This window comes from Podarcis melisellensis (assembly GCF_964234715.1).
Source record: "Podarcis melisellensis genome assembly, chromosome: 2".
Classification (NCBI taxonomy): domain Eukaryota; kingdom Metazoa; phylum Chordata; class Lepidosauria; order Squamata; family Lacertidae; genus Podarcis; species Podarcis melisellensis.
The window spans coordinates 26,123,067-26,149,946 of NC_138529.1; the positions used below are offsets into that span (position 1 = coordinate 26,123,067).

At 44.2% G+C, this 26,880-nt stretch overlaps 1 protein-coding gene across 8 annotated transcripts in view; it reads right to left on the reverse strand.

The window, feature by feature from the left end:
* Positions 1 to 26,880, reverse strand: part of SDK2 (sidekick cell adhesion molecule 2) — a 329,275-nt gene that overhangs the window by 137,151 nt on the left and 165,244 nt on the right. For all 8 annotated transcript variants that reach the window (XM_081899505.1, XM_081899507.1, XM_081899504.1 and 5 more), the window contains exon 2: positions 9,019 to 9,178. In XM_081899505.1, coding sequence (XP_081755631.1) covers positions 9,019 to 9,178 — 160 coding nt within the window. The remainder of the gene's footprint in view (positions 1 to 9,018; positions 9,179 to 26,880) is intronic.

Below are 26,880 nucleotides of genomic sequence, written 5' to 3' on the forward strand. Positions count from 1 at the left end.
GCTCCTTCAGGTATACTGGGCTGAGGCTGTTTAGAGCTTTAAAAGTCAGCACCAACACTTTGAATTGTGCTTGGAAACGTACTGGGAGCCAATGTAGGTCTTTCAAGACCGGTGTTATGTGGTCTCGGGGGCCGCTCCCAGTCACCAGCCTAGCTGCTACATTCTGGATTAGTTGTAGTTTCTGGGTCACCTTCAAAGGTAGCCCCACGTAGAGTGGATTGCAGTAGCCCAAGCAGGAGATAACTAGAGCATGCACCACTCTGGCGAGACAGTCCACTCTGGTGAGACAAGGAGGTATCTTACCTTCCCAGCATAGCCCATGCTCACTGGTGCTCAAAAGTTGCATGTATGTTATGGGATTGCTGTGAGGAACACAGGTGTAACCCTGGTAACTTTCACAGTGGGCAGAGCTGTCTGAAATGGAGGCTTGGACTCTTAACTCTCAACAGCTAGGTGAGGTTTTCAAGGACTGCTAATACACCGCCCCCCTCTTCGTTATTCTACCACTGACCGGTGTTCCGTTTTACAACATCCAGTCTACAAATACAGTGGTACCTCAGGTTAAGTACTTGATTCATTCCGGAGGTCCGTTTTTAACCTGAAACTGCTCTTAACCCGAAGCACCACTTTAGCTAATGGGGCCTCCTGCTGCCGCCATGCCGCCAGAGCACGATTTCTGTTCTCATACTGAAGCAAAGTTCTTAACCTGAGGTACTATTTCTAGGTTAGCAGAGTCTGTAACCTGAAGCGTATGTAACCTGAAGCGTATGTAACCCGAGGTACCACTGTACATAGATGGCCAAGGGGGTGGGCTGGGCATGGTTTGCTACATGTGCAGATCTGAGTTCAGCATTTGAATCTACTTAACAAGGAATAGCTATGGGAGAAACGACTCAATTAAATGTGCATTTCAAATAAGTTTGGGTTTACATCTAAGGGTTCGTTCAAGATTTCAAAGGCAATTAACCAGACTGGTCACTGTTGCTAGTGGTACCGGGCATCAATGAAGATTTGAGCAGGAAACAGTTCTCGTAGAGTTTAATTTTGGTATCCCAAAAGTCTGGAACATCCTATCCTGTTGGATGGTACATGTGAAAGGAGTATGTTGGTGCCTCCGTACGTTTGCTACAGGAACAGGGAATCTGTGGCCTTCCAGATGTTGCTGAACTACAACTCCTATCATCTGTGATAACTGACCATGCTAGCTAGGGCTGATAGGAATGTGAGTCCAACATCTGGAATGCCACAGGTTTCCACAATTTCAAAGGACACTTCCAAATTCGGTCTGCCACTTTCTAATACATAATTGCAGTCAAAGAAAGTGTCAAAAATAACTTCAGCATGGCAAATTCAACAAGTCAAGTGGGTTGTGTGTATTCCTATAACACCATGATGACACCACTTAGTGAAATTGCACAAAATGGTTTTAATCTTAACAATGGCAAAAAAAAAAAAGCACAGAAGCTCCCAACAGTGATTGAATATTTTGTCTTATGCATCTGCTGTTTTTCAGGCACTCCGTGCATGTTAGAAATACTCTAGGAACATCTGCTGAGCAAAACTGGTTTACACAGCCATTTGCTATTTAACATTAAGGTCACTGCACTTCATTTGTAGTGGCACATGATTATATTGTGCCACAACAAATGAAAAACAAATAAAGTAAAAAGGAATATTCTCCTCTCTTCTACCAGCAAACAATCAACTTTGATGTATTATCACTGTCTGGGATGAATGATCAAAGGCTGAATGGGGTGAGGGCTGGGAGAACATATCTCTAGGCTCTTGTAATGCATAATGTTCCCTGTGCTCATATATAGTTTTCAAGGGTTGGTATAATGCAGAATTGGACATGAAAGCTTAGCGGCAATGGAATAAGCACCTACTATTCCACATGCAAATTTCTTTTTGAAATGGCAGCTTTCAATGTAGTTGCTTTGGGTGGAAGCCAACCAACCTGAGCGTCATGGGTAGTTTAGCCCTAACTGAGGTATAGTGATGCCTCTGGTTACGTACTTAATCCGTTCCGGAGGTCCGTTCTTAACCTGAAACTGTTCTTAACTTGAAGTACCACTTTAGCTAATGGGGCCTCCCGTTGCCGCCATGCCGCTGGAGCACGATTTCTGTTCTCATCCTGAAGCAAAGTTCTTTGCGAGGTACTATTTCGGGGTTAGCAGAGTCTGTAACCTGAAGCGTATGTAACCCGAGGTACCACTGTATTTCATAGAATCATAGAACTGTAGAGTTGGAAGGGACCCTGAGGATCATCACATCTAACCCCCTGCAATGCAGGAATATGCAGCTGTCTCATACAGGGATTGAACTTGCAACCTTGGCATGATCAGCACCATGCTCTGTCCAACTGAGCTTTCCAGGCTTATATATTTATTGAATGTATTGTATCCCACTTTCTTCTGCAGAGGGCTCAAAGTGGCCTATGCCGTTCTCCCCTTCCTCACTGAACCACCACAGCCACCCTTTCAAGGAGGTTAGGCTAAGAGGCAGTGACTGGCCCAAGGTCACCCAGTGAGCTTCCTGGCCGAGTGGGAGGTTGAGCCCTGGTCTCCCAGGTCCTTGCCCAACACACTCAGTGTTTCTTGAACTTGGGTTACTTGAACTTGCTACTGTTGAAACTACAACTCCCATCATCTTTGACCACTGGTCTTGCTAGCTAGGGATGTGGGGAGGTGTAGTCCAACAACAGCTGGGGACCCATGTTTGAGGAACACTGCTCTCACTGCTAAACCACACTAGCTGTGGCTCCTCAGATCATGCTGGATTCCCACTATCCCTGACAGGGGGTCATGCCGGCTGGGTCTCAGGAGCCCAAAAGCATATTGAGGACCTCCAATATTCCACCTAATTCAATCTAATGCAATGAACGAGTAGTCTCAACCTGCGCTCCTGGTAGCCAGGCTCCAGTACGTCACCTACTACCCCACTGAAGCAGTATGGCTGCTAGCCAAATTTTAGGCTGACCTCTGTTACCAAGGAACAGAAGCATCACTTAGGCAGCATCAGAAGCCCTGTCAGCTGACTTGGCACCTCATCAGATGACCCAGGGGACCAATGAAGATCCACCTGGACTGATAAAGCCTCAAAGTTTGAGCAAACTTGTCTCTTGCAGAGAAGGCGCTGGCAAGCTGGCCTCCTGGTGGTCAGTTTCCATTGCAGTTGGTGCTGCCCTGAGAACCTGATTTGGAAATATAATACCTGCCTCTGGCCAAGCCACCACTTTGGGTTCCTGACTTGCACTACTCCGGCTGCCTCTGGGTGATGGCTTTCTCCCTCTGGACCCCTGGGGGTTTGATACCGTCAGCACTTGAGCAACCTGCAGCAAACTTTGACACCCTCAAAACCTGTTAAGAGGTGAGCTAAAGAGTGGCTTTCCCCTGTTCTTTCAGGCATGTCTGTCAGTGGGGTGAGACACAGGCAGGCCTGAGGCAAATCCTTTGCTCAGCAGTGTGGCTCTGCAGGTCTGCAAAAATGTTTGAATGCACTTCCCCGCATGGCTTTGCTAGATCCCAGAAGAAGTGCCTACGCCAGACCTGCGGCGGCAATGTGAACATTTCCTTATACAACTGAAAGGAACTGGAATAAATATGTCCCCACAACTGTGGTTCCCGGAACCACAAGGGAGCGACTTTTGCAGCTACAGTTGTGCCACTGGATAAACCTTTCAATTAGCTTAATTTATGCTTACAATTCTGAATATGAAACAGCGACTGAAGTTAACTCTGGAGTGACCAGCTCCTGTGTACGACCTGATGCAAATGGAATAAGGTTAACAGCAGATCATGATGTGTTAGCCATGCAAATTATTTGTGAGGCAGGGAACAACCAGGACGCTATTGAGATTGTGAGGCCGGGATAGTCGATGTGGCGCCAATGTGATGACTGACTACAAGTCCCATCATCCCATTTCACCATGCTGGCTGTGGCTGACCAGGGCTGGTATGCACACAGTCCCTGGTCTAAGAGCTGCTCACCTTGGCCACAAATACTGGCTTTCCTACCCACAACCCAATTCAAAGTAGTTTCACATGACAGAAATACTCAGATCCTCAGCTCAGTTAAGACATAGCTGTGTGATGCTGCATTGAAAAAGGAAGTTTTTCCTCTGTTCCTCTGAGGTAAGACTTGAAGCTGCTGTCCACAGCGTGTGATGTAGGCCTGGCATCGAAGGCAGCTTTTTTGAGCATCTGTCAGTGAAGGGACTGCACACTTGGCGAAACTGCCTTTCTTCCTGGGGTCCTAGAGTGAGGAGGTGTTGCCATGGCAGCAAGATGCCTTCAAGTTTGATGCCTTTAAATGGGGAAATAGCTTGTCTCGGGCTGAATTATTGATTAAAATGGGGAGGATGACACACACATTCATACACAGAGGAGATGCAGAGAAGCATAGGCTTGATTTAAAAACAAGCCTCAAGTGGCTGTGACTCCATGACACTCGCTTTCTTTTCAAATTACCGGCAGGGCCCAAGTGTGAGCAAAAGAGATGGAAGGAAGCTTTTCATTATTATTATTATTTTTGTCAGTTTTCTAAGGCAGGATGGAGAGAGACTGCTGAAAACCAGGAGGCACAGAGTTACCAGCAAACGGCAGATAAACGATAGCAATCAGAATGGAGGGTAATTAACAAGCTATTTGAAGAAGGAACAACTCTACAAAAGCGTCAAAAGCAACTAGGGGTGCTTTTCATCTTCCGTGTGCTCAGACAAAATGGCAACAAATTAACAGAGGACAAGTATTACACAAATTAATAAGCAGCGAAAGCCAGATTGACAATTGTTCTTCGGCACCTGGTATATCTGATGTATATTTTGCCAATGCACAAGGTGCTATCTGCTTGAGAGACAGGCTAGCTCGGACACAAAGCTCAGCTATTATTATCAGTTTTAGGTCTCCCGTTTGAAAATGCAAATAAAGTAAGAATCTCGGAAGTATAGATATCCAAAGGGGCAATGTTAAGAAGTGATGGCAGCAGGAATATTGACAGCTAGAAATTGGAAAGAAGGAAAGGGTTTAAATGTAGGGAAACGGTGTAAGGTAATTTGGATTGGGACATCACACTTTCTGAGAAACTATTGCAAAAATTCAGGGAAAAAACCATGAAAGACTTTTATACTAGCAACTTGCAGTCTCTCTCCACTTCAGTCCTTGTGTAAACTTTACTATTATTATTATTATTTTTACATCAGAACTATGCCTTAAGGTTCAGTTTGTAATATTTTTTTCTTTTAACTTTTTATATATATAAAAAGATGTGATCTAGAATTAGTGCCCTGTCACTCAATGCTCATCAGTGTATTCTATTTATATTACGCAAGGTTACTGTAAGACGGCTAAAGTCTAAAGCCCAGGAACCAACCACTGTCGGAAATGACTATCACAATTTACTTTTGCTGTCTCCTCCTCCTCTTGCCATGAGCTTTTCTGCCACTAGATAATCAGGTGCAACTCAGTCTATGAACAGTTCAATGTGCGCTCAGGTTGAGTAACTCAAAATGGAAGCATCAGGAAGGGGAGCTTTGGGTTGGTGGCATCAACATCCTGCATCCCTACAGGATGCTACCATTACCAACACGAAGCTCCCCCAATCTCTCCATTGCCCCTCCTCATCTCTGCCCCAGCAGCTGCAGCACTGTACCCGCAACCCGAATTAGTCTGCAACCCTATGCACACTTAGATGAGAGAAAAATCCCATTGGACACAATGGAACTTACCTCAGAGTACAGATTTGCACTGTTACAGTCTCAGAAGTCAATGATAAGCAAAGGTCTGTTCTACTGGGCTTGTCAGTAGTCAACAAATGTGCGTCAGGTACTATAGATGGCTCTGAACTCAGAAAAGTGAAGCGCTTATGTCAGGGAACTGCCATCAAAACAGGGGCGGGAAACAGAGGGGCAGTTGTGTTACAGTGAGCCTCCGAAAATCTTGCGAAGCAGTTCTTCTTCCGGTGATGAGGAAAACCCCACCTCCAGTGGGGAAGAGGTGAAAAGACCAGAGGATGCTAGTAGGAGCCTCAACACCGCTCCTGGCAAAGCTGGCCAGGAGGGAAGCGCACCCATTCTGTCGCCCACCCTGCGCAAAAGTCTAAAGCGCAAAGAGGGAAGGAAGGAAAAGGCTGGGCGTAACGTCCAGGAAACAAGCACTCCCAGATTCTGCTAGCGATTGAGGCAGACATGAATTTTGGGGTTCTGCACTGTAAATAGCTTTGCACCTAAATAAAACCTGAAAAGGACAGGTCGGAGTCCTGCCTGGTTACTCGTGAGCAACCACCTTTGCCATCTGACAGCTTAGCAAGTTATCTGGTTTTATGCAAGCATGAATTGTATACAAGAAAAGGGGGGGGATATATATATATACACATTGTGGAAAGGCTAACACTTCCAAATGGCTGGTACGAACACCCCGTCCCCATTTTTCTCTCACTGAGAACTTTATCTGTCTGGCTTAACCATGAGAAGGGCTGAAGGGGAGATGTGATCAATGTATATAAATATTTGAACACGCGTAAGCCACAGCTTCGTAGCACGCTGTTCAATCTTGCAGTCAGAGGGCTAACATGTTCCCGTACCTGGGAGAAGTAATTGGACAAGCTTAAAATAAGTGCATTTCCTAGCTGTGACAGTAATTAAAACACAGGAATTGCTCACCAGAGGAGGCTGAGAAGAGCTCCCAAATCACTTGAAGTCTTTAAATCAAGAGAGGATGTCTTCCTATTAGGGGTGGATTAATTCGGCTAGGGCGAGTCTCATATCTGAAGCTTGCAGGACATCATGTCAGCAAGGATTTTTTTTTTTATACGTCTTCCTGAAACTGAGGGATATGAAAGCCAGGAAATTTGTTATATGGCCAATGAGGCCATACTCTAGGGAAGCGAATTTTACATTGATCGGCACTTAATAGTTTGCAGCGATGCACCAACCCCCTCCCCTTTGGAGCGTTCCGTAGGAACTCTCAAAATGCCCCAATTCAAGAAACATTGCAGCCTTCCTTGCCAGTTTCCTCCTTGCAAACATCTCCCAATAGGTGCACCCTCCCGCTTTCCCAAGGCAAGGCTTGGGCAGGAGAGGGATGCTGCACTCCTGCTTATGGGCCACACAGAGGCATTGTTGGCCACCTCGAAGGCTGGAACTGATAGGCCCCTGGTCTCATCTTATAAGGGTCTTCTTATGTTCTTTGTTTCCCTGGTGAATGGGGGCAGGGCAATAGCAGGGTGAACTGGGTAGTGTGTTGGAACCCCTTTCACATCTGACCCAGTTCAAGAGGGTTTGGAACTGGCTCACCAAGTGGCCAGATGTTTCGGGCAGAGGGAGCCCATCTTTTGAACTCTCTCCATTTATTTCATTTAAAAAATCACACTGCTTTATTAATTATTATTATTATTACTACTATTATTACTATTATTTTTAAAAGGTAAAGGGACCCCTGACCATTAGGTCCAGTCATGGCCGACTCTGGGGTTGTGGCGCTCATCTCGCTTTATTGGCCGAGGGAGCCAGCATACAGCTCCCTACATACAGGTCATGTGGCCAGCATGACTAAGCTGCTTCTGGCGAACCAGAGCAGCGCACGGAAACACCATTTACCTTCCCGCCGGAGCCGTACCTATTTATCTACTTGCACTTTGACGTGCTTTCGAACGGCTAGGTTGGCAGGAGTAGGGACCAAGCAACGGGAGCTCACCCTATCGTGGGGATTCGAACAGCCAAGCTTCTGATCAGCAAGTCCTAGGCTCTGTGGTTTAACCCACAGCACCACCCGCGTCCACAAAAAAGATAGAACATTAAAATCAAGAAAAACTTGCTCTGGTTGGCGGATCTTGGGAGTTCTAGTACAAACAAAAGTAGATTCCGCAAATGTGTACTGTGCCTACTCCTGATCTAAGCAGCAAGTTTCCATCTTGGGCAGAGGCAGAATTTGGGGCGCTAGTTTGCAAATCAGTAATAAGAAAGGAGACACTAGAGAGAAGAAATCTACTTTTTTCAGTGGGGCAAACCTGGCCCAATAAACATAATGTTGCAACTGCTACATCTGCTTGCATCTTCGAGGGAGTTTGTTTCGAATTATTTGGGAACGGCCAGCCCTGTGGGGAGAGGGGTGCTTGACTGACAACTGGTGGACAAATTCTGTTCAGTTTTGTCTTTTTAAGGAGATGTTAGATAAGGACGAAATATAGTTTCCCTGAAAACGTTCCTTCTGTTTTTGGCTTTAAGGATTCATGAGCTGGGGGATCCATCACACTCTGGTTAGAGTTAACTGACTGCTTAAGTCCACACTTTAGCTCCTTTCCCCCCAGGGAAAACAATTCTTTAGCACTCAATCAAAGCAAACAGTTCACCTTTCCCCTGGATAGCCATTTGTTCCTATCTGTTGGCAAAGAGCGGGTTTTCCCTTGGAAAGGATGAGGGCAAAGGCCTGGGTCAAGCAGAAAACCACTAGGACCCATCCTTGCAGCGGTTCTCAACCTGTGGGTCCCCAGATGTTGTTGGACTACAACTCCCATCATCCCTGAGCTCTGGCCTTGCTAGCTAGGGGTGATGGGAGTTGTAGTTCACCAACATCTGGGGACCCACAGGTCGAGAAAGGCTACTTTATAGGCACCACACTAGTGGAAGTGTGGACAAGTCCTGCCTCATGGCGTTCCTGTTTGCTCTGGGCACTGTCACCCCCCCACCTTTCTAGCTTTCCCAGACTTCATAGAAAATCTCACACTTCTAGCATTTCATGTGTGACCTTTTGCATGCGTCAAACAACTGAACGCTCTCCACCCCCCTCCCCAAAGCCACTATTATTATTTTTAGCTGCTATAAAAGAAAATAAATTGATTAAAGACCCGGAATGGTTCCTGTGCACCAGCTGAGAGCTGCAGATGACACATGCCCCGGGGGCTTTTGCTACCATGGGGATAATGACAGGAAGCAGCCTGCAGGGACAAGGCTCCAGGTGGAGGGAGGAACGCTCGCTGCCACTTCACAGAGCCCCGAAGAGCGAAAGGCCACCTGCGACGTACCTGTACTCTAGAGAGAATTTGGTCAGCTCCCTGTTGTCATGCAGCCATTTGAACTCCAGAGGCCAGCTGCCTTCTGCCATGCAGGTCAGGACCAAGCGGTTTCCCTCCAGGTGAACCTGTGTGCGCACCGGCTCCGTCTTGAAATAGGGAGAAACGTCATCTGCAAAGGACACAGAAGAGGGGAAAGAGAGAGGGTCAAGCTGTATGTTCTTTCTAAGCACCCTGCCAAATTTAAAGGGCACAAGAGCCAGCCAAAGGGCTTGTTCGTCCAGTATCTTCTCTGTGATATTGGGTCCTTCTGAGCTACATAAATGAATGGAAAGCAATAAAGAAGCCTTCATGAACTTGGTGCTTTCCAGGGAGTTGTTTTGTACTGCAAATCTCAGGGATGTACTGTGCCACCCAGGGATGATGGGTTCCATGGTACAAAATATGGGGGGACGACACCAGGCTGGTTAAGGCTGGGCAATTCTGGGTGTATCTATCCTTTATTGTGCCATTCCCTGTCTCCTATTTCACGGCAGAAATTTAGAGAAATATCAAACTTGATATCAGGTCTCTGGATCATCCTATATAAATGGTTTCTATTGCTCTGACTGGGTGAGCAAAAACCAATAAGCAAAAAGGTTATAAATTAAGCATGGCAGTGCAGTTCTCTTAACCGGAACCCCTGTACGTTTTTCATCACCATTCCCTCCCAACTGTATTTGGACAGCATTTTCTGTAAGGGCTCATCCACCCTTCTCTTTGTTTCACAATAAGGTACAGGACCCCTGGACGGTTAAATCTAGTCAAAGGCGACTATGGGGTTGCGGCGCTCATCTTGCTTTCAGGCCGAGGGAGCTGGCATTTGTCTGCAGACAGCTTTCCGGGTCATGTGGCCAGCATGACTAAACCGCTTCTGGCGCAACGGAACACCACGACAGAAGCCAGAGCACACGGAAACGCTGTTTACCTTCTGGCCACAGCAGCACCTATTTATCTATTTGCACTGGTGTGCTTTCAAACTGCTCGGTTGGCAGGAGCTGGGACAGAGCAATGGCAGCTCACTCAGCTGCGGGTATTCGAACCGCCAACCTTCTGATCGGCAAGCCCAAGAGGCTCAGTGGTTTAGACCACAGCGCCACCCACGTGTCTTGCAATGTCTTCTACTTGTCCCATGATTTTAGGCATGGGTCCAAGAGTTTTTGTTTTGGGGGAAGTGGCAGGACAAAAGGAAATCCTCCCAGGCCCATGCCTCGGGGGACAGACATATGTGTGAATGAGTCCTAAGTGTAGCAGCTGACACTGACCCTCTTGGGTCACAGACTTACTATAATATTTCCAGGGTAGTGAATACAGAATGGCATGCAACATTAAAAAAAATCCTAATGTGGGCAGGTCCACACTAGGTGACACATAGGAGTTTCATAAACATTATTTACTGAGGCCAGTAGTAGCTGTGGAGGAATGTGGAGTCAGTCCATAAAAACAAGAGGAGCTGAAATCAGTGTAGAGTCAAGATCGCTCCAAAGCCGCCCTTTGTGGACTTTTTGCACGAAAAGAAAAATGAGCTCTAGATATCTAGGTCTGGAGACTGAAAAAAAGGTTGGCTTATTATTAGTAGTACTGTATTGGTATTATTTCAGTTTATATACCGTGCTTAGTCTGAAGATCCCAGGGCAGTGCACAACTTTAAAAACACATTGTGGAACATCAATGATAAAAACATAATGGAAGGAAGCCTAATACAGTGGTACCTTCGTTTATGAACTTAATATGTTCCAGAAGTCCGTTCTTAAACCAAAGCATTCTTAAACCAAGGCATGCTTTCCCATAGCAGCGGGGGACTCAATTTACAAATGGAACACACTCAACAGGAAGCGAAACATGTTCTTATTCCAAGGCAAAGTTCACAAACCAAAACACCTACTTCTAAGTTTGCAGCATTCTTAATCCAAGTTGTTCATAAACCAAGGTACCACTGTAGTAAAATGATCATCATCATAACAGTCCACCTCCCCACACTTTCACAGGCCAGAGATGGATAGCTTATGGAAAGCAGAATAATTTGATGTTATGGAGTAAGAGTTTTGCATCAGTTTTTACAGCTGATAGATGGAGAAATGGAAGACTTTCCATTTTTTAAAATTTTCTCTCTTTTGGTTTTCTTGCTTTTTAAAAAAATGCTTGATATTTGATGTTAACTCCTGTAAATCGTTTCTCTCTCTCTCTCTCTCTTTCTTTCTTTCTTTCTTTCTTTCTTTCTTTCTTTCTTTCTTTCTTTCTTTCTTTCTTTCTTTCTTTCTTTCTGCTTTAATAAAAATAGTTTTTTTGTTTTGTCTTTTAAGAAAATATCACTCCGAAATCAAACAGCTTTAGCCTCAAAGTCCATATCCAGTTGGTCACAACTTTGAGTTTCTCCAGAGGTCTCTTGCCCGCACTGGGGATGAGCATCTGAAGATGATTTCAAAAAAACCAAAGAAAGCAAACACAAACTGGGTAGAGAGATAGGTTGGGGTAACTGAACAATGCTGAATACCTCCCTCATTTGAGTCCAGCTGCGCCCTCTGTTCCTACATATATCTACTGTATTTCTTACTAGCTTTTGCCCCTGATTTCAGACTCCCAAGAGCTCGAAACTAGGGTTTCTATCAACACAATACCTACAGAAAGAGCACCATTCGGATTGTCACAGGTTTCACTTCCTGCCAGCAGAGGGAGCAAAGACAACCGATAACTTTGTACCCAACCTGCCATGAAAAGTGCTGCCACTTTTTTTGGGGGGGGGGGCGACTGCAAAGTTCAGACACATTAATTCATTTGTGTGCATGCAGACTTTTAAAAGCAAGCCGTATTTACTAGCATCGAATAAAAGGTAGAATGACAAAACCACTATCTGGCCATGGTGGCAAATCTCCTGCTGTAGGAGGAAGGGAAAACACATCCCTTTACCTACGGAGCAGGGAAGAGATACAGATAAGAAAAAGATTGGTGGAGAGAGACGAAAAGGCAGTCCAGGAATTAGGGCAGAAAGGCAGCCAGCTGGGGAGGTGGTTGGGGAAAGTAGGATGGTTACTTTTGCCCAAGAGGAGGGGACATTTATTCAAATGTATGGAGGGTTTAAAAATGTCTGATAAACCATTGGAAGGGAGGGTTGAAGCTCAGGGGTAGACCACGAGTGTTGTATGCAGAAGGCATCAGGTTCAACCCGACATCTCCAGGTAAGGCTGAGAAAAGACGCCCTGCCTGAAATCCTGGAAAATGGCTGCAAGTCAATGTAGACCAGGAATAGCCAAAGTGGTGGCCCTCCAGTAGTTGCTGGACTCCAATTCCCATCATCCATTAGCGGGCTGAGGCTGATGGGAATTGTGGTTGCATTATCTTCAGGTAAATGAAAGGTTCAAAATGGACCTCAAAGAGAGGGGATATACAGAGAAAGAATCGAAATTTCAAACGGAGATAATTGATAATGATGTTAAGATATTGTCAAAAATGTACAAAATACTTTTGGAATGGCAAACAAAAGATGAGGAGATAAAGTCGGTCATGATTCAATGGGCCAGAGATTTTGGTTATAATATACAATTGGATGATTGGGAAAAGGTATGGAATGATAATATGAAATTCACTGCATGTACGGCGTTAAAGGAAAATATTATGAAAATGGTTTACAGATGGTATATTACACCCGTAAAGTTAGCAAAAATGTATAAAACATGTAATAAGTGTTGGAAATGTAAAGAAAAAGAAGGTTCATTTTTTCATATGTGGTGGGAATGTAAGAAGGTAAAGGGTTTCTGGGAAATGATATACAACGAATTGAAAAAGATGTTTAAATATACGTTTGTTAAAAAACCAGAAGCCTTTTTGTTAGGAATAACAGGAAGAGAGATAAAAAGATGTGATTAGAAACTGTTTCAATATGCAGTTACAGCGGCAAGAATACTAATGGCCCAAAAATGGAAACAAGAGGAACTACCGACCTTGACTGAGTGGAGAATGAAACTTATGGATTATGCAGAATTGGATAAAATGACTGGAAAAATTAGATATCAGAAAGATCACAAATTCATTGAGGACTGGGGAAAGTTTACGGAATATCTGAAAACTGTATGTGATGAACAGACAACGCTAGTGGGTTTTAAAGAGGCTTTGTGATAAACCAAGGTATATTGTAAGAAAGAAACTGAGATGGAAGGTTATTATCAAATCGGCAATACTACATAGAAAATGTGTAAAGATATGAAAAATGGATGCTTGAAGGAGGTACTGGTGGAAGTTCAAAAACTGTAAATTGGTAAACATGGTTGTCAAAATTATTTGTTAAAGAAAAACTTAATAAAAAATTATATATATGAGGCTGATGGGAATTGTAGTCCAGCTGGCACAAGGTTAGCTACTTCTGGTGTAGATAATACTGGGGAAAACTGGGACGCCATATTCCAGGGGCACACTCCTGCATGTGTCACGTGACCTGTGTGAGATTGCAGCCCTCCAAAAAGCGCTTTTTTGGGGGGGGGTGAGATTGTGGTGCGAGATTCATGGCACCCAAAAACGGCCACCGTGCTCTTGCATGAAAATACAGGATGCCCTGGTTTTCCTGGGACAGTTGAGGGGTATGAGGTGGTGCAATAGTCTGACTCTGTATAAAGCAACTTCCTATCTGTCTTCTTGTTGTCTGGAAGCAGTCTTTCCTCTATTATTCCCCTTCTCACTTCCTGTTATTCACCTCTGCCATTATTAGCTTTGTGCCCATAATCTACCAGGCATTGCCCCAAACCTACATTTCCTCTCAATAAATGCTTCACAGAAATGTTTCCCTCTCTCCCCCTGGCAAGCACGTTGTATCCTTCTCTCCACCGAAATAGCTGAGAACGGAGGAGCAGCCTAACCAGAAAAGCCGTCCTCTATTTTTAGCACACATTTTAGGGCCTGGGAATGCAAAAGTGAGCTGGCGACTCCTTGGTTTGTGGTCTGGGTGATGCAGTAATGGGCTGGGTGCCTTTTATTATTTTGTCTAGTTGGCTCGGCTGCACAAACCATATTGCGTTAAATACAGTAGTTAGCAAGCAGCTGACTCTCCCTGATGGTTTTTGGAAGGAATTTCAAGCCAACCATTCCCGTGAATGTAAGCAGCTGTGGACAAAGAAGCTCTGAATACAAGATGGACAGCCAAGAAACGGAACTATTAGTAACAGAGAATGAAGCAGCCTTATTCAGAGCCACGCCGTTGGTCCATCTAGCTCAGTACTGTCTGCACTGACTGGCAGCTGCTCTCCATGGTTTCAGGCAGGGACCTCTCCCAGCTCTACCTGGAGAGGCTGGGGATTGAACCAGGTACCTTCTTGCATGCAAAGCCAGTGCTCCAACACTGAGCTACAACCCTTCCCCTATTGCACAAGCTGTTATGCTTCACAATGTTTTGCAAAAGTGCAAGGGGCACAGTTCCAAGGAGCAATGGCAGCAGAGTGAAACATGTCAGCAGGGGGAGGAACACGAATGTGCCACCCCAAATTTTGGCAAGGAGTGAAGCTATGGTTTTTCCAGTAGTGATGTATGGAAGTGACAGCTGGACCCTAAAGAAGGCTGATCGTCGAAGAATTGATGCTTTTGAATTCTGGTGCTGGAGGAGACTCTTGAGAGTCTCATGGACTGCAAGAAGATCAAACCTATCCATTCTGAAGGAAATCAGCCCTGAGTGCTCACTGAAAGGACAGATCCTGAAGCTGCGGCTCCAATACTTTGGCCACCTCATGAGAAGAGAAGACTCCCTGGAAAAGACCCTGATGTTGGGAAAGATTGAGGGCACAAGGAGAAGGGGACGACAGAGGACGAGATGGTTGGACAGTGTTCTCAAAGCTACCAGCATGAGTTTGACCAAACTGCGGGAGGCAGTGGAAGACAGGAGTGCCTGGCGTGCTCTGGTCCGTGGGGTCACGAAGAGTCGGACACGACTAAACGACTAAACAACAACAAATATTTCCCCAATCTCGATTAATAAGTCCTTGAAAGCTACCAGTGCACAATATTTTGAAAACTCCACCTGTTGGCTTTGTAACCCACTTTCATCCTCTTCCACACAATGCATTTCCCTTGCCTGATCCCCTAGAGATGGTTCTATTCACCATAGGCAACCAGACACATTGCTATCTACACCCGGAAGCTTCCCCTCTCACTGCTCCGCTGCCCCCAAACATATTCATTTGAATGCATGTTTTCAAATACTGTATATTCCTAATATTTCCTAATACCTAAATATCCTATTCCTTTGCCAGGTTCCATGTTGGAAACTGAAGATTCTGCACATGCAGATAACAAAATGTCACATTTGTACATATTTTTAGGAACTTACTGGTATTTACATGCACTGCAACAACCTGATAAGCAAACTAGGTTAATATTGTCAGGGCCAATGCAGATAACAAGGAGTATATTAACACTTTTTTGTTTGTTTGTTTCAAAAATGCCACCAACAACATAGGGCTCACTCAGCCTTTTTGTGCCATATTTCTAGGTACAAGTCTGGGCTTTAAAGTCTAATGTCCAAGTGGTGTTTTTTTTGGCCCAGCGCTTTCTCCAGGAAAACCAGAGTTTTGCTGCTGAACCGGAGTAAATGGCAATCAGGTTTTCTGTGGATTGTGGGTTTTCCTAGGGGGGACAAAACAAACACCAACACCACAACCTCTCTTGGACAAAGAGGTTTAAAGTGCAGGCCTGTGCTTGGAAGGTACAGCAGAAAAAGGAAGGCTGAATGAGTCCACAGTTACTCATTCATTTCATGGGGGAGGGGGGAGAACACAAGGGCACCTAATCACGGACTTAGATTAAAACAAGAAGTTGCACTCCAACCCTTCAGAGGTGGGCCCAACCTGTAGCACAGCCTCAGATTGGTCAAGAGCAGTTTACCACAAGCAAACCGAAAGCCTGTCCCCAATCTCTCCAAGACCAAAGAACATGCCAGCGACTGTGTGAACTGTTCCTCATGCTATATTCCCTTTGGATGCCTTATGTATGATGGGAATGGAGACAAGCATTATTTCAAGGCTATGCAGAGTGCACACCCATGAACCAGAGCTCCTTTCCACACCTGGCATTCTGTGCCATATTGTCCACAGTGACCGCTCTGCCGTCCCTGCTCCTACCTGAGCCATTTAGTAACCATATCAACAAGAGCTTAAAGTCCATCTAGGATTTCTCTAAGCTGCTTTAGCTTCCTTTATTCCCAGCTGGCTCCTTAGCATTTTAAACACCATGCTGGGCTTTTAAGATAGAGGGCGGAACGGGGTTGGGGGGAGTCTGAGGAAGAGGGGAAACAAGAAAGCAAAAGTCTGCCATTTTATTTGCGGTGTAAAACTGAAAGCTGAAGTGCACAGCTTCATTTTCTGTTTAACAAATGGAATTCTTTTTTACTTCAAAAGCACATTCATATTTCCCAACAGCTTTCAAGTGTGCTTTGAATCACATTTATTTTTTTCACATACAAAAAAGAAAAGAGAAAGAGAAAGAGAAGGGAGAAAAATAATCCAAACACCCTCCTCAGCTTTAGTTCCTGGTATCAATTTGTTATAAAACAATAACATTCCAGGACCTGTATGATTAAATTCCTCTTTTCATGTGGGACCAATTCAAAAATGGAGGGGGGTGGAGTAGAGAGCCACTTCAACCAACAAACAGCACACACACATGCAGAAAGCACAATGTTAAAAGGGTTTAAGCTTTTCAGGCCCCCACGCAGGGCAATCTGCTGTGAGGTATGCATTTATATTTTATTGCTTCTCTTGTCCTCTGGGGCTTTTTGGGAGCTGAACAAACTAAAGAGTGTCAACTTCAAGGCAGTAAAACGCTTGAAGTGCACACTTTACTCCAAAGGTATCGCAGTTTCATGCAAGGGTTAGGGATCTGACAATCTTCTGAAAATAAAATAGAGCCAGAGTAATCTTCATTTGCCGATACGTTGCTAGGCTCCTGCAGAAGGCAGTATTCTAAGGGGAAGTACAAGGAGAATTTACAGAGAAGTCTCTTATAACTTCATACCACAGTATGAATTGAGGCTACATAAATGCTGGACTTTTGTGCTGAATTGTCCTTGGCACACCTTGTCAACTCACCTAATAGTGTTGGCAAGTTATGGGCCTAACAACCATGAAGTTCTTACAACCCACCATTTTGTTAACGGCTATAGAGCTTTTTTTCTTCTTCCATTTTCCTGTTCCTTTACGTGACCCACAGAAAACCAGCATTCAAAGCTCCCACAATTTCATCACCGTGCCAGGAGGAAAGGTTCAGCTGATGGTCATCAAATTATTTTAAAACACAGAAGCTGGCATATGCATGTGAGAACTCTCCCTATCAGAGGCCCTGTCTAAACGCTGTGCCGCAAACATAAAAGACAAAATTTCGTGTGACTTATTTCGTCATTGCTGATAAAGTAGTCACCTTCTAAACACCTGTTTCGATGTGATTTAGACAAAAGGTTATTAAAAAGGGTTAAAAACAAAAACAGCAAATCCATTTAAAACAAAACGAGAACCCTAACCAAGCAGGCACTTGTGGCAAAGACTCGTTTATCCAGCTGAGAAAGTCTGTCAGAACAAAAAATGTATTCTATTGTTTCCAGAAAGTGCTGGTAGTGGGTTCCTGTTTTATCTTCACAGGCATGCCACAGAGCAGAGTCAGCCACACTAAAAGCCCTGTTCTGAATTACTGTGGAGCAGCCTTCTAAGTCTTTGGAACTTGCAGGAGAAATTTCCCCACAAACCACAGGAATCTACTGGTTTTATAAGGGATAAGTAGGTCTCTCAAGTGACCTGGCCCTGAGCTCCATAGGACCTTGTTTGTTAGTACTTGGCCTTGTATCAGATTGGCAGTCAGTGCAGCTCCTGCAAGGAAGGTGTTTTTTGTTGGAGGTAACTTGCCCCCACAGGTGACCTAGCCAGTGGTGTAGAGTTGGGGGGGCACAAGTTGCCCCAGGCTCAAAATTGTTAGGGGTGCAAAATTTCAACACCTAGTGCTGCCTCAATACAGCTGCATGCTTCCATCTCTGGGCTCCACTGAAAAAAAGCTTCTCCATGTGACCCTTCCCTCAGAACCCCCAAAGTAGAATTGCTCACTGGATCAACATTTTCATCAACCTCGTTTCTGGTCATTCACCACTAATTAAGGCTGTTATGGATCCTAGAACAATAGGCAAGTAGGGTCCTAGAATGCAACCACTGATTGGTTTGCAGGAAAAGACCAATCAGGCTCCAGGAGGAAGTTAATCAGCCTATTAGGCTGGTAGGATCGTAGAATGCAACAACCGATTGGCCTGCAGGAAAAGACCAATCAGGCTCCAGGAGGGAAGCAGAATCAACCAATCAGACGGGACTCATTGTGTAAATAATGTATATAAAAGCCTGAGGTTTGGGGGGGGGGCAATTTAATCACTGTTTTACAAGCTGCAATAAAGAGCATGAAATCACTACAGGACTCAGAGTATATTTCAAAGGCCCTAGTGATGTATATGCGAAATTAGGGTTATTTGCTAGCCTAATTCCACCTAAGCTTGCCAGAATTATTGTTCAAATCTTGGGAAATTCCTGATGCCCGGGAGAAAAGAAACCCAGTTGCCACAGCCCAGCTCAACTGAAAGGAACATGAGATGTAGCTTCTGTTATGGGAACAGCACAACGCGCATTATCAGCAAGCACAAATGTACTGGAAAGTGCTGCAAGCCACCACCACATGAAACAGAAGCCAATTAAATTGTTTGTGCAGGTTAACCTAACTGAACCTGTGAATAATATTGGAATTTGTGATCTTCGCCAACTAAATGAAGTCAAAGCTCTCACAGACATTCCAATTAAGCCTCATTGCCTATGGAGCTGCACTGATACAAATAAATCTAATGTAAATGACCAGTCAGGGGAGTCGCATCCTTTTTGCCCTCCCTGGCTTGCAGGCAGGAGGGTGATTAAAAGAGGCCAGAAGGCAAGGACTGCAGGAAAAAGATACCATAGACTGCTTTTTAGAAAAGAAAGGAGCCCCAGCAAGGGAGAAGTCTATATGGGGAAGATCTACAGTAGAGGTTTTTTCCTGCCTTAAACTTTCTAGTTTTATCACAGCAGAAAAACCACAGAAGAACCAAGGAAAATAATTAAAGGCATTTTTTTGACTCTTTCCAGTCACTCATGCAGCAGCACAAGCTTTTGATCTCTGTCACATTCTGTCCGACTGCCGTCCCTTGTGGCTTGAAAATTCACCCACTAAACACATCTTTTATCCGTTTCAGACTCCAAAGATTCAGCCTCTAAAATGGTCCCCATGATGGCAGCGCTGAACTGCATTTCCTTCTCTCCCTTTTCTTTCTCCATTTTTAATGGATGGATTGGGAGGGGGACGGGACAAAGAGAGGATATCTGCCACCTCCTTTAACTCTTTGTTCCCTGAACAAAGTCGGCCACTTTAGACTGAGAAAACTTCTGAAGTCTTAAGAAGGCCGGAAGAAAGGACAAGTGATGCCAATCAGGACAAAGGTCTTCTGTGTGAGCCGCCCCCATCTTGATGCATTCCTGCAGTGGAAATGAACATAATGGAGAGACCTATTGTCCGTTCATATTGCTCCCTTGGCTGGAGAAGCACGGGATGATGATAATGCTGTCAAAACTGAAAAGAGGTCATTTCCCACCAGCCACCAGTCTAGCCTGGCCCATGAATTAGCCCCTTTTCTGCAGAGGCATTTTGGTGAATGCAAGCATCAAGAAAAGGATCTCTCCCTTCTTCCTCAAGACATACACAAGCTGCCTCTAGGCTCTAGTTCCTTTTCCAAAATGGTAGCTACAAGAAGACGGGGGAAGAGAAGGTGGACAAAGCAGCTGATGTGCAACTGAAAAAGGAACAGACTTCTCTCTCCTTGGGGCTTATGCACACTGACCCTTTCTGCACTTTTCCCAGTTATGGTCCACAAACCTGTTCTTTAAATCTCAATCAGACCAAATGGCAAACTGCAGAAAACATTTGTTCCAACTGAGGGCCAAGGAGAGGGTTTTCGCGGGGAAAGCTCTGGTGCAAAGCCAAAAACACACTCGGACACTGAGCTTTTAAGTGCAGACTTGCGACTAGAAAGAGCACTAAGTGTGGCTGAGACCTTAATCTAAGTTTTGAGACTATCACCTCTGGAAGAGTGAGGGTAAGGAAGGAAGTCCACCCACTGGCCTGTTCATGGGAGGGTAGCAGCAGCAATCGCTGTCAGCGCATGCAGGGAGCATAGCCTATGCACGGCAACAGCGGTGGCCTGGGATTACACCTGGCACTTGCTCCCGTTCAGGAGGAAGGCATAGTTGGGAGGAATCTTAAGCTGCCACTGATTATAAGGGACAGTGCCAGTTCAGGAAGTACTTCAAGGTTTGATCCCATCAGTTCCTTTATTGAGAAAGTGTCATTAATTTGGCTGTGTGTAAGTAAGGTTTTGCAGTCTATAAACACCAGTGACTTGGTAGACCTAAATATGTTACTAAGTACTCATCCTCCCACAATTCAAAAACTGAAAATCTGCATCATTATTCCACTGTACGTAGTCTTTATACTGCACTGAGAAAGAATTTGATTCATCTTTTTTCTCTTTATTTCTCTCTGCCTCATTCTGCTACACATACACACCAACTACAGAGAGATCGTTGTTGTTTTTTATATACCACCGGTTCAATGACTTAGCAGTGTACAAGGAGGTGGGGGTGGGAAGCACTCTATGCAGACACCACCATAAAATATCACAATAAAATCAGTATACAACTTCCCAAAACTAATAAAAAGAGGCAACAAAATCAGCCTTCACCACATCGCAGGCTGCTAAAAAATCAAGTCTATATTAAAAGGTCTTGCATTGCCTCTGACATTCTGGAGCTCCAACTAGCCTCCAAGGAGAATGGAGTTCCATAAGCTGAGATTGCCTCCTTGCCTGCCCTTGATGTTCTGACTTTGGCACACAAGGAGGGCATCTCCAGCTGATCTGAAGGGCCGTGGCAGAACAAGCAAGAAGAGGCAGCCTTCAGGATAGACAGGGCTGTGACTTGTGTGGCAGGGCAAGCTGCCTATCACTGTCATTATCAGCAATTGGCTGGGAGGTGACAGCAGTCTTGGAGCAACACAGAAACCAGTAAAGTTGAAGTGACATCACTTGCAGGCACTTCCATGTTGGAAAGAGGCACAGGATACCAATCACGGATGGAGGAGAAGAAAGTGAAAGAAAGAGAAAGGAATCTAGGCAAAACCATTATCAACACCAAATTTAGTTACTTTTTGTTGGGGAGAGGAATGCAAAGAGAACAGGAAGGCCTCCTTGAAGATTCAAGGGCTCCTTAGTAATTTCCAGTTATAGTTCTCCTGCTTAGAAAGGTTTTCAGCTTGACTTTCACTTCACACAGTCTCAAGCATCCATCTCCAAATTTATGTCTCCAGGTATTGCTGGGCTACAGTCCCAATCATCCTTGACCATTGGCTATGATGGCTGGCTGGGGAGACAATGGAGGCTGTAGTCCAACAACAAAGGACGAGTCAAGCTTGGGGAAGGTTGCTCTAAAGGCAGCCATTTCATCTACTCTGTACCCATGTAGACCATCAAGCTAACATGGCAAGAGCTCTTTCTCATCCCAGCACAGCTCAATCATCTGCATCACCCTGCCAAGTGGTAAGAAAGTTCACCCTCCATATTAAGAGCTTATCCAGACTTTCATTTGACCTGCCACTTTCCCCTGGGAAAACTCAATCTTTACCGCTGAATCGGAGCAAACGTCCATTGGGTTTTCCATGGATTGACATTTACTCCGATTCAGCACTAAAGAGTGGGTTTTCCCGGGGAAAATGGCGAGGAAAATGGAAAACCCGCTCGGACCTGTGCTTTCTAGGTACAGAAAAAACAAGTGTGGATGAACTCTAAATGCAGGTGTGTGGTAGAACCTGGGTTTCTTAAAGCAAAACTTTTAAGAGCTTTCCCAAGATCATCGTTTCACCAAACGCAACAGCATGCAATTCAAGGCAAAGTTTTCAAATATATACTCCCAATTCCCCCCCCCCATTTTTTTTTGTCAATTCTGAAAGTTTAGGGCATGTGAAGGACGTTTTGCACATCTCACACAATCAAAATGTCGCATTTATTGTGCACAACATTCTGAAGGTGGTACTTCTATGTCATGTTTCCCAAGCACTTCAATGCAAGCATTTAGTGATGGGGGAAATAATTGACTTTCCTGAGACAGCAATCACAAGAGCAATGCATGTGCTATGTGGAACAGTTGTTGAATATTGTTTGTGGTGCAATTAGTGATGAAAACAACTCCTCCCATTCCACAGAGAGCTACCTTACAGGAATCGCTAGGGACATGCCAAAGAGAGTTGCCTGTGCTATGAACATTTGAGCAGAATCACCCAAGCCCTCCCACCTTTCAGCAGCTCTTAGCCAAGCTTTCATCACTTATCCATGCCATAAAAGCTTCCTTTTTACTGATTTTTAAACAAGATTAGTTCATTTGCTACATATGCTCATTTAGTTAATGTTACCTGCCAACAGAAATTACGGTATAAGACATTAAAAAAAAAGGATGTTCTAGACATTTCTACCACATTGTAGTGTTCTTTTTTTTAAAAAAAAAATATTTTATTCATTGCCATTCATAGCAGGGCTGTGTTTTATATTTTATTGATTCCTATGAAAGGATATGTGTCAAAGCTGATATAGATAAAGTAATTGGATTGAATTGGCTCTTTGTATACAGGATGAAGCTGCTTGAGGGTCTCAGGACAATTATGGGGGAAAGTATACATATGGAAGAGATGCCCAGGATTAACTGAATTGCAATAAATAGGAAATGCTCTAAGACATCACGTGCACCATAGCTCCACGTACCGAGTGGGGGGCTCATTTTGTGACTGCAGGAAACATACACAATGATACCCTGTTGACATAATAAGGAAGTCAAGTGCAAAGCATACATACAAAGTTGCTACCTGGATAGTTTCAAACTGACCTGCTTCTCTTTAATCCGCTACTTTAAAATTTCCCCTCCTTTTCCTGAAAACTGCTCTCTTGTTGACCCCTCCTTTTTTTGGAGAAAAGTTGCAACACCACCCAGGTATATGTTCGGGATAAGGCATGGGAGATGCCTTTGGCTCTCATTTGGTCCAGAATTTTGCATCCATTGTTTATTGCTGTCTAGTTTCAGATTAGCTACAGCAGCGACTGGGTGCATTTCTGTGACTGCAATGCTAAAGTGCTTACTAGGGAGCAGGGCCCATTGATCACAGTGGGATTTATTCCTGAGTTAAACACATGCAAAATCGCACTATGAGGCTCATTATTACTGTTCAAGGAACAGAATTTGCAAGTGTGTCCTCTTGCAACTCTGGAAGAGAACCCCTGGGTAAGAGAGATTCTGAAAAGCACATGATTTCTAGGGAGGGGACCTCTGGGCTTCTTTCTTCTACTACTATTTTTTCTTTCTTTCTAAACTTAGTAGCACCCAATTAGGATTTCTCCTGTTTTAGAAAGCAGTTAGTGTGAGTGAGTGGAATGTCCATGTTGTTTCTTGTGCTATGCCATGCAGCTTGAGCAGATAATCAAAGCCAATTCACAGGCCCCATTAGTGAAGAAAGCCATGGCTGCCAGCCTCCCGGGCACAACTGTCGGGTAATTGTGAGATCAGAGGGAGGAAGATTGGAGCAGCTTTTCAGCTGGGGAAAGCCTGTTTAGCAGATTATTTGGGGGGGGGGGAGAAGAAAGGGAGTGGGCTCTGGAAATAAACAAGGCGAAAATGGATTGGCTAAAAATTAGTGGCAGAGAGGAGGAAGGATGGGGTACAAACAGGAAGGCTGTGAAGAGCAACTTCAGGAGCTAACTGAAAGTTGATTCAACAGCAATGGGACCATCCCTTCCCAGAGTGGGAGGGCCATAGGAAGTTCTTTCATGAACTACATATACTTGGCTTTAAAACGATCTATCCCACCCACCCCATATGTGTGTGTGATTCTCATCCTCAGTGTTAGGTAATGAGACTTCTGAAATTTGTATACATTTAAATAAATTAAAGTATGCAAATATGTAATAAGTGTTAGGGCGGCAGTTAATTTACATCTTTCCTGCCATGTAATTAGCCGGAATTTGCATAGCATTTAGATGAACGGAGCATATGCTAAACTGCAGTCTTCTGTTTATTGTACAATATTCTCATGTGAAGGATGCAGTTCAGCTCTTAAAAATTCTTAGCATATAATGAGTTGGAGAAGATGAGAGTTGGGAGCAAGAGAAAGAAAGGGAGGGAAATGGAAAATGGACCTTTTGTTGTTTTTACTTACTACTCTCTTTCTGCTCACTTAGAATTTTTTCTGCATTTTTATATTTTTATATAGGTATCTCATACAATGAAGGCCAGAAACTGTCATATGTTTAAAAATAAATCTGAGTTTTAAAATTGTACCTGCAACCCAAGAACCACATAAAATGACATCGGAGGCAATGGATGCCTCTATTATCATACCAATTTCAACTGTTTCTCGTTTAATTTCTAAAATGCATGCTTCAGGTTAATTAAGATGAGGTCCATTACGCACAATACCTGTAAACCACTAACCTATTTTGCAGGTATTGTGTGTAGCCGACCTCATCTTAATTTGCCTAAAGCATGCGTTTTAGAAATTCAGACAGGAGACAGTTGAAAGTGATATGATAATAGAGGCATCATTGCCTCTGGTGTCTACTCTCATCCCGCTAATATGTCTCATGAAAAAAGGTTTTGCAGGTTTTTGGATTTTCTCAAAAAATCTTGACAGTGACACACAAGAAGTGTGCGCACACATGATGAGGACAAAATAATAATAATAATAATAATAATAATAATAATAATAATAATAATTATTATTATTATTATTTTTATTTATACCCCACCCTCCCCAGCCAAGGCCGGGCTCAGGGCGGCTAACAAGCAATAATAAAATAATAATAAAATAATAATAATAAAATAATAATAATAATAATAATAATAATAATAATAATAATAATACAATATGCCTGTATCACACTTGTTGGCTGTGTACACATTATGCATTTAAAGTACATGACTTTTCCCAAATAATTATGGTAACTATTGTGTGTTAAGGGTGCTAGTAATTATAGGTTGGTGAGGGGGTCATGACAGTTCCCAGGATTCCTTGGGGGAAAGTAATGTGCTTTAAATTGTATGGCGTGTTTGCAGCCTTACGATCTAACCATGCCTTTATCTGAAAAAATGTACATTACTGGAAATCCAACCCACCCCTCTCAGACTTCCACTGGTGTACTACTCTCAACACTTGTTCGCATAATATCCATAATGTCTGGACAAGGTCCCATGGTTGTAAACATTCTGCTTCAACGTTCCTGACTGGAACACATCCAGCTTCAATTTTCCACCTTGGAAAGTTGCACTGGCAAAAGGCTCCTGGGTTTTTATACCTCTGCTGCCCAGGATAAAACAACCTTGCTGCCTTGTTTGCTTGCTTGCGAAATGCAGTAAGAGGCTCTCAGGACTCAAGAGTGCATCTCAAGCCTCGGAACTAGACATAAGTCAGAATTCTTCTTCTTAAGCTTGGGGGGGCGGGGTGTCTCCCTAAAGAGGGTATGCTGCATATTGGATTGCTTTTCTCACTAATGGGGAAAAGGGAGCAGATCATCCTCTCTAGTTCTTGCTTGTTTGGCAGTGTGGGAACCAGAGAGAACATGCCATGCAGAGATTTTGTTTGTTTCAACTGCTCGAGCAGTTGAACTATGGCTGAAGAACAATTTGAAACTTTAGGGTGGTTTGAAAGAAAACGACCCGTGTCATCCATCACTTTCATTTCTGTATCAGTGGCAAAAGCTGCAACCAAGAGTGCTAGCGGAAGGAAGAGGTAGTAGCAAGAGGGGTAGAGGAAGCAAAGAAGGGTGGCAACTACAGATGCCTGGTTCACAGAGCGCCAACATGCAAGGCCACAGACCAAGAGCACAGGAGGGAACAAAGGCATTCCCTGGTAAAGAGAGTCCTGGGTGGGAAGCAGGCACTTGGTTGCACTACAGCTCCCATCAGCTTCAGCCAGCACAGCCAATGGTCAGGGATGAGGGGAAGTGTAGTCCCACAGCACCAGGAAAGCCACAGGTTTCCCAACCCTGGACGATAGAGATTTGAAGTGGAAGGAGATTAATACTGAGAATGCAGTAGAATGCAGTTCTTAGGTTCAGGTTATTATGGCAGCTCCATGGCTAGTGAGTGGCACAAAAGGATTCTCTGCCCTCCTGGAACAACTGACAGTGCCAATAAGGTTAAAAGAGCTAAAATTCATGCAAGCAGGGTATTATAACGAACAGCCTCCTTGTTCAACAATAGAACACCCTCATGGTGACCTGCTTCAGACTGCCTGGCATGCTTTATTGTTTATACCCCCAACTGTAAAGCCTTGCTTCTTGGTTTGGAGCCCCGCTGGTCCACAGGACAGAAGATAATAGAATCGCAGAAGTGGAAGGAATCCTGAGGATCATCTACCAAACTGCACTACTGTTGAAAGCCTTCAGCAAGCAACTCTCCCAAATCTAAGGAGACCTCATACAGTGGTACCTCAGGTTAAGAACTTAATTCATTCTGGAGGTCCGTTCTTAACCTGAAACTGTTCTTAACCCGAAGCACCACTTTAGCTAATGGGGCCTCCCGCTGCAAAGTTCTTAACCCGAGGTACTATTTCTGGGTTAGTGGAGTCTGTAACCTGCAGCATCTGTAACCTGAAGCGCCTGTAACCCGAGGTACAACTGTACTTAAAAATAAATAAATCCTGGAGCCAGATCCTGGAGTTTCTACAGGGTGCAATGTGATTCAGGCCAGCTTTACTAAAAACGAACAAACCCAA